The following is an 8,602-nucleotide window of genomic DNA, read 5'->3' as shown; positions in this document are numbered from 1 at the left end:
CAATACACAGTAAGTGTAACATGCTTGAGAGGAACAATGACTTTGGACCTATGGTTCCCAATGCTTCTCTACCACTGGGAAACGTTCCTCACTGCATGACACAACCAGCCCACCTCTTCCCCCCCACCCACTGCATCCCAAAACCAGTCCAACCTGTCTCTGCCTCCCTAACCGGTTCTTCCTCTCACCCATCCCTTCCTCCCACCCCAAGCCGCACCCCCATCTACCTACTAACCCCATCCCACCTCCTTGACCTGTCCGTCTTCCCTGGACTGACCTATCCCCTCCCTACCTCCCCACCTATACTCTCTCCACCTATCTTCTTTACTCTCCATCTTCGGTCCACCTTCCCCTCTCTCCCTATTTATTCCAGTTCCCTCTCCCCATCCCCCTCTCTGATGAAGGGTCCAGGCCCGAAACGTCAGCTTTTGTGCTCCTGAGATGCTGCTTGGCCTGCTGTGTTCATCCAGCCTCACATTTTATTATCTTGGAATTCTCCAGCATCTGCAGTTCCCATTATCTCTGATACTATTTTAACCTCACTGCATGGCCGGGTTTGTTCAACATTAATTGATAATTCTTTTACTGTGTCCTGTGATGATCAGGATGAACTTAGATGGCTTTTCTCATTCAGCAATTCCTATGTCTCCATCTGCTGAAGATTCCACTGATCCAGACACCCAAATATTGTTTCAATTTGGATGTGCTGACATCAAGCAACTCTGCTGAGTAAAGCAGCAGCTGCTCAAAGACTGAAGAGCTGATATAAAAATCAGCTTCTTTGTAGATTTAACAAACTACCTCAATACCAATCAGAGTTCAGCCTGGCACAGTGCGCATGCAGATGCACACACAGACACATACATAGACATGCATACACACACATATACAGACACAGACACATACACAGACAGACACAGACACACAGACTTCCACATGTTCTGATTTGATTGGAATCAGAAACAAGTACAACCATTACCAAAACTAAAATTTGAAATGCTATGCAAACCCAAGTGCCGATTATATCTATCACTACACATATCTGATATCCATTATATATATGTAGATATAATCCCACATTTTACCGAGTCATTGTATATTTTGTTTTAACAATAATATAATTATATTACAGCATGATAAATCATTACAAAATGTTAGGCTAAAATTACAAGCATACAAATATAACTTTTTACACCTGATCCAAAAAATGTTTTTTTTAAAATGCTGCGGAACTCTTCGAAGACAGCAAAACACTTGCAGATCAATTCAAACTAAAAGTAGTTGAAAAGTGTTTTTTTGTGAGAAAGAGTCAACTTTCTTCCCCTCTTTTGGTTTCCCTGGACATACATTGCATTCTATCATAAAGCACCTCCTGTGTCCTAAACAAATGTAGCAGGTTATTAACAAGAACAATGCTTTACCTATGGTTGCCTACCAGGCCACAAATAAAATTGACACTTTTTTCCTACATTGACCCAAACAAGTGGATCCGAATCATGACAAGACACCATATGGTTTTGGAATCAGTCAGCCATCTGCACTGCATTTACTGTCTGATTACCAGCATTCTCAGCAGTTCACCAGAATTTGGTGCTGTCATACACTAGATGTAGCAATCTGACGAAACCCTATTTTTGTCTGAGAAAAAAAACGACAGAACATGAAGTTGACCTACATTTCATCAACACAGGATTCTAACTTATTGTCAATCAACATTATGGACAGTCTATTGCTTGTCCAAAAACTAGCAACTATGAGGATTCCAGGCATGACTTAGGAGGTCCCATGTGGAAGTTACTTGATTATTTGTGGCATGTCACTCCACGCTTTCGCCTTTTTCTTGGCAAGTTCCATCCACGATGGCTGATTGGATGAAGAAGAAGCTTTATCTTTGTTGTGTTGATCTCTCCCATCTTTGTCATTAGTGTTCTGTGGCAACGCCAATGAATGCTTATTTACTGCAAGTGAAATAATAATTAATAACAACTTGTATACCTGTCACAAAGAAGGAAACACGGTCATTCACGAAGGCTTACACGTTTTAGACTACCTTTTCCTGTCTGGTTTGTTCCCCTACATAGCCGGTCAGCAGTTCAAGCCTGAGGATGGGGACGGAGTCAGTTATGGACCAACTGTGAGTCATGAGGTGCTGTGGAAACATTAATGCAGGGCTGCATCAGTTTTTCCTCCAGCGTGAGAAAGAGAGGCTTTCAGTAGGATGAACATGGTTAGAAGAACATCCGTGGTGGTGCAGGAGGAAGAGGTGTGATGAGGTGCCCACAAGGAGTGAGTTAGAAGGGCAAAGGGCGGGGATGGTTAATAGTTTGAGAGGTTGAGTTGGGTAAGAGCTGTTGAGTGGAGGTGCTGCACGCAATATGAGAGTTGTGTCCATGGGTCTTGGTGAGATGAGCGTGCAGTGGCAGTGGTGGCCCTGTGAGTGTGAGGCAGCAGACAGATGATGGTACTTGCCCTGTGGAATGCAGAAGGTCACTCACCTTCTCCCTGCACTGCTGTGTGTTGCAGTTCATCCAGGACACTTTACTGACCTGAGTGGCTAGCTCACTCTAGGCTAGCTGCGTCAGGTAGCGTGGTCTCCATTGCTGGTCAGCAGGATCCAGCAGTACTCTCCTCTCCACCACCCCATCCACCAGCACCTCAGGTCTCTCATGGTGAACTGAGGAGGTAACTTTCCTTTTTGGACCAAGACCTGAATGTCGAGGTTCAAGTGCCACGGTATAGGGACAGTTCCTGGCTTGCAACATCTGGGGTGGTGGATAGGCTGGGGTTTAATCACAATGCCAGCACGTGTGTGCCACGAGCTCCTAGCAGTGGTGAGCACCTTTGGCATGAGTGCCACGCAATGAAGTGTTTAAGTTATTGTCATGAAAGGGAAGGGTTAGGGGAAAAGGCAGACAAATTGCTCGAAGTCATGATGCTCATTCAGAGGCCAATGCGGACGCGTTGGGCTGACACACCTCCTTCTGTGCCATAACACTTCTGAAACATGGCACAGTAAAGTCCAGTTGTAATAATTAACGAGGTGAAGACAGGAAGGGCTGTCAGCCATGGCAGGCCAGGCACCATCTACCTCATTGAGAAAAACACTTTGCAAAACAATTGGAAAATTCACCTCAACAACTCGGTATTTATCCTGTCATTTCCCTCGTAATTTTGAATGTTTCAGTCAGTTCAGCTCTTATTCTCCTACACTCCAGAGAATATGGACTCAATTTCTCACCCCCTGATCCTAGAACAACCCTCTCATCCTGGACCAATCCAGTGAATCTTCACTGCCTTGGTTACACCTCTTCGCGATCACTGCTGACCATGGCAAGATCTTTATGTTGAATGCATTGAATAAACGCAACTTGTTGTCTTCAGTTTTACCTGGCACAGGACTGAGAATTGGAGAAACATTCTGTTGAGGTTCTGCAACACTCGACTTCAGCTCCAGTTTGCATTCTTGAGGCTTGCAAGACAACGGCTTGAGCTGATTGTTTTTGAGTTCAGTTGATGACTTTACGGTCTCCTGTTAAAGAAAAAAAATGCAGACTTCAAATGCAATTTGCACTGCCAAAGTCGTAAATTGTGTGCAAAAATGTAAAAACAGAAATGTATTCTGGTGTAGTGCTATGCAGAGCTGCCAATAAAGGTCAACTTGCCCTGAAAGTCAACTCTTCCTCTCCACATTTGCTGCTAGACCTGCTGAGCTTTACCATACTTTTGCTTTTCCTTAGAATTCCCCACACCCACAGTATTTCGCTTTTGAAGCACTTTTGCTGTTGTATTAAAACAATAAACATTCTCCATAACAAAAAACAAGCATATATTGCCTGAAATCAGTGTATGTGATATTAAGTGGACACTATAGTCTATTTTTATACCTGCGATGTTAATGGCACAGAAAGAGACCATTAGACCCATCAGCCAATAAAGATCTGACTACATTAATCCCATTTTCTAGTTCTTGATCCATAGACCTGGAGGCCATGGCAACGCAAGTGTCTGTCTAAATATTGCTCAAATGTTATGAGAGTTTCAACTCAACCACCCTTTCAGGCAGTGAGTTTCACACTCCCACCACCCACTGAACAAAAAATTCTCCTTAACTCTATCCTTAGCTTTCTATCTCTTACCTTAAATCTATGCCACTGGTTACTGACCCCACACCTAAAGGAAAATGTGCCTTCCTGTCTAATCTATCCATGCCCCTCATAATCCTAAACATCTCCATCATGAGTCCTCTGAAACTTTGCTGCTTCCAACAAACACAACTCCAGCTTATCCAAACTTTCCTCATTGCTCAGACATTCCAATCCAGGCAACATCCTGTTAAATCTTCTCTGCACCAGCGCAAACGCAAACATATCCTTCCTGTAGTGTGTGCCAGCACGGCATACAATATTCCACGGTTTTAAACAGGTGCAGCATAATCTCCTTTCTCTCAGTCTATACTTTGGCCGATAAAGATAAGTACCGCAGATGCCATCTTAACCACATTCTCCAACTGCTCTTCCACCTACTGGGATCAATGGAAATACACAACTAAGCCCCTCAGGTCTTCAATATTTTCCAGGATACCACCACTCATAGTGCAATCACCTGCCTAATTAGCTTTGCCCAAATGTGCTACCTCACACTTTTCCAGCTGAATTCCATATGCCACTGCTCTGTCCAGCTGCTTAGTTCATCAATAACCTCCTACAACTTACAGCTATTCTCCCCACTATTTGTCAGAAGACCAATTTTCATGTCATCTGCAAACTTCTTGATCATACTTCCAACATTTAAATCCGAACCACTAATGTTCACCACAAACTATTTTGGCCCAGCACCAAGTCCTGCAGTATCCCAGTGGAAACAGACTTCCAGTCACAGAAACATTCCTCTACCATCATGCTTCGTCTCCAGCCACTTGCTAATTTTGGATCCAACATGCCACATTGCCTAGGATTCCATGGGCTCCTGGTCTGCCATGAGGGATTAAAAAGTCTTGCTAAAGTTCATGTAGACCACATCAATCGCATTACTCTCAGCAACACTCTCAGTTACTTCCTCAAAATGTTCAATTACATTTGTCAAACGTAGCCCTTCCATAATAAATAATGTTGGTCATTCCAGATTAATCTGTGTCTCTTCCAAGCGCAAACATATTCTGTCCTTCAGAATTCTTTCTAATAAGTTGCTCACTAGACTTGCTGGCCTGTAATTTCCTGATCTTACCTTTCTTCTATTTTTATATAATGGGACAACATTAGTAGTTCTCCATTCCTCTGGTATCCCACTTGTGGTCACAGTGGATTTGAAAATTACTCTCAGGGCCCTTGATAGCTCACCCCCTGTCTCTCTAACTATATGATACACCTCTCATCCTGGGTGGCATGGTAGCTTAGTGGTTACTACTGCTGCCTCACAGCGCCAGGGACCTGGGTTTGATTCCACCCTCACATGACCATCTGTGTGGATTTTGCACATTCTCCCCGTGTCTGCCTGAGTTTTCTCCGAGTGCTCTGGTTTCCTCACACAGGCAAAGATGTGCACGTTAGGTGGATTGGCCATGGGGAGTGCAGGATTACAGGGATAGGGCAGGGGACAGTATCTGGATGGGATGGTCTTCAGCGGTTTGGTCTGGAGTGATGGGCTGAATGGCCTGTTTCCACACTGTTGGGATTCTATGAGTGTGGATGTATCCAGTTTTATGGTTGTTAAACACTCTAGTACCATTTCACTACCTCTATGTTAATGTTTTTCTTATATTTCCTAGTCCACCACCTTGATATCTATACCATAATTCTACATTGTGAAGACTGAAATAAAGCATCCATTGAGGACTGTACCCACAGCTTCTGGCTCCACACACACACACACACACACACACACACACATTACCTCGGTAGTCTTTAAGAGGCCTGCTTTTTCTCTAGTGACTCTCTTATTCTTCATACTAGCTAAAAAAGATTCTGTTGTTTTTTATTCCTTTATCCTGCTCACTATTACTTTCTCATGGACTCTCTATGCTTTTGTAATTTCCTTTTTACTGTTCTCCCTGCACAACTCCTGCAGGGCCTCTGCCATATTGAGTCCTCAGTGCCCGCCATTAGCTTCTCCACTTTTTAAAATCCTAATCTTTATCATACAGGGTCCTTCAGTCTTGATCTCACCTTTTGCCCTTACAGTGATGTATTTGCTCTGGATTCTGGCTCGATCCTTCCACTACATAGACAGTTTTATCTGAAAGGAGCTGCTTCCAGTCCACTGAGCTAAATTAGCCTTACCCCCAATCTATAACTTCTATTCCTAATCCATCTTTATCATTCTGCATAACTATTCCAAATTTAAAGATTTGTGATCCTTATCTCCAAAATGTAGCTCCACTGATGTGCTTTCCACCACTCTGTCTTATTTCTGAATATTAGGTCCAGAACTATCTGCTTGTTTAGATTTCTACATATTAGTTAAAAACGTTCTGCTGGATGCAATCTAAGAATTTTCCTCCCTCCTTATACCAATCTATCCCAGTTTATATTTGGCTATGTAAAAGTTCCTATTACTGTCCTATTATTTTGACACTTCTCCGAAATTCGATTATATATTCGATCCTCAGTTTCTTCCTGACTGTCAGGGGGCTGAAAGTATACACCTTACAGTCTGTTTGCCCACTTTGTGTTTCTTATTTCTATCTATATGGCCTCTTTTATGAGCTTAATATCATGGGCTATGTGCTCTTTTACAATACTTATCAAGGCAATGTTATGCAAATACATTAAACGTTCAGAAGCGATACTGCATCAAGTAATTACTGTTCTTAACAACAGACTTCTTTAGGAAAGTTTGTTCTGTCTGACGTGTGTCATAAAACACCCATGATTCAGAATTAGAGACTGCATGAGGTACAGGATTTCTACAGTCAAAGTGATGGGGCATTTATTAATATATGATCTAAGAAACTAGATTTCAGAATGGGACTTGACTTGCCCAAAATGACGTCAGCTGGGATCATCATAATAACTAGAAGAAATGCATTTGCACAGCCCAAAGCAGTGCCGCAGAATAAAGATAGAGCACTCTCTAAAAGTTAGTGTTCTTTGATACTGTTAGAAGCTCATAGCCTGGTAATAATTGTCAAGTTTAATCACCTTGAGATAACCAGGTTGAATTAATCATTTTCATTTAATGTAATATCATAAAGAAATTATCTAAGAATAACAGTGTTTTCATAATTCAATCTTTAGTAATATTAGAAATAAAGAATTAGAAAAGCTTCTTTCAATACATAAGAAACAAATGAGAGGCAAAAGTAGATATTGGGCTGCTCCAAATTGATGCTGGAAGGCTAGTGATGGGAGATAAGGAAATAGCTGACGAACTTAATAAGTACTTAGTGTCAGTCTTCACAGTGGAAGAGATGAGTAGTATGCCAACAATTAGGGAGAGCCAGGGGGCAGAGTTGAGTATGGTAGGCATTACAAAAGAGAAAGTGCTAGAAAAACTAACGGGTCTAAAAATTGATAAATCTCCTGGCCCCGATGGGCTACGTCCTAGAGTTCTGAGGGAGGAGGCTGAGGAAATAGTGGAGGCTTTGGTCGTGATCTTTCAAAAGTCACTGGAGTCAGGGAAAGTACCAGATGATTGGAAAATTGCTGTTGTAACTCCCTTGTTTAAGAAAGGATCAAGGCAAAAGATGTAAAATTATAGGCCGATTAGCCTAACCTCGGTAGTTGGTAAAATTCTAGAATCCGTTGTCAAGGATGAGATTTCTAAATTCCTGGAATTGCAGGGTCAGATTAAAACAAGTCAGCATGGTTTTAGTAAGGGGAGGTCGTGCCTGACAAACCTGTTAGAATTCTCTGAAGAGGTAACAAGTATGTTAGACCAGGGAAACCCAGAATATGTTATCTATCTAGACTTCCAAAAGGCCTTTGATACTGTGCCTCACGGGAGGCTGCTGATTAAGGTGAGGGCCCATGGTGTTCGAGGTGAGCTACTGGCTTGGATTGAGAATTGGCTGTCTGACAGAAGGCAGAGAGTTGGGATAAAAGGCTCTTTTTCGGAATGGCAACCGGTGACGAGTGGTGGCCCCCAGGGTTCAGTGTTAGGGCCACAGCTGTTCACCTTATATATTAATGATCTGGATGAAGGGACTGGGGGCATTCTGGCGAAGTTTGCCGATGATACGAAGATAGGTGGACAGACAGGTAGTACTGAGGTGGGGAAGCTGCAGAATGATTTAGACAGTTTCGGAGAGTGGTCCAGGAAATGGCTGATGAAATTCAATGTGAGTAAATGTGAGGTTTTGCACTTCGGAAAAAAGAATACAGGCATGGACTATTTTTTAAACAGTGAGAAAATTCGCAAATCAGAAGTGCAAAGGGATCTGGGAGTGTTGGTCCAGGATTCTCTAAAGATTAACTGGCAGGTAGAGTCCGTAATTAAGAAAGCGAATGTAATGTTGTCGTTTATCTCAAGAGGGTTGGAATATAAAAGCAGCGATGTGCTTCTAAGGCTTTATAAGGCTCTAGTTAGGCCTCATTTAGAATACTGTGTCCAATTTTGGGCCCCACACCTCAGGAAGGACACACTAGCCCTGGAGTGTGTCCAGCAG

The 8,602-nt window shown here is 42.6% G+C and overlaps 1 protein-coding gene across 2 annotated transcripts in view; it reads right to left on the bottom strand.

Moving 5' to 3' along the window:
* Positions 1-206: 206 nt before the first annotated feature.
* LOC125453518 (CRACD-like protein) overlaps positions 207-8,602 on the bottom strand; it is a 103,457-nt gene continuing 95,061 nt past the window's right edge. For both annotated transcript variants that reach the window (XM_048533225.2, XM_048533224.2), the window contains 2 exons: positions 3,388-3,529; positions 207-1,958 (listed from right to left, as the gene is read on the bottom strand). In XM_048533225.2, the coding sequence (XP_048389182.1) occupies positions 1,795-1,958; positions 3,388-3,529 (306 nt within the window). In that variant the 3' untranslated portion in view covers positions 207-1,794. The remainder of the gene's footprint in view (positions 1,959-3,387; positions 3,530-8,602) is intronic.

The sequence above is a fragment of the Stegostoma tigrinum genome, chromosome 6, assembly GCF_030684315.1.
Source record: "Stegostoma tigrinum isolate sSteTig4 chromosome 6, sSteTig4.hap1, whole genome shotgun sequence".
NCBI classification, from domain to species: Eukaryota; Metazoa; Chordata; class Chondrichthyes; order Orectolobiformes; family Stegostomatidae; genus Stegostoma; species Stegostoma tigrinum.
This window is presented reverse-complemented; position numbering and strand designations above follow the sequence as displayed.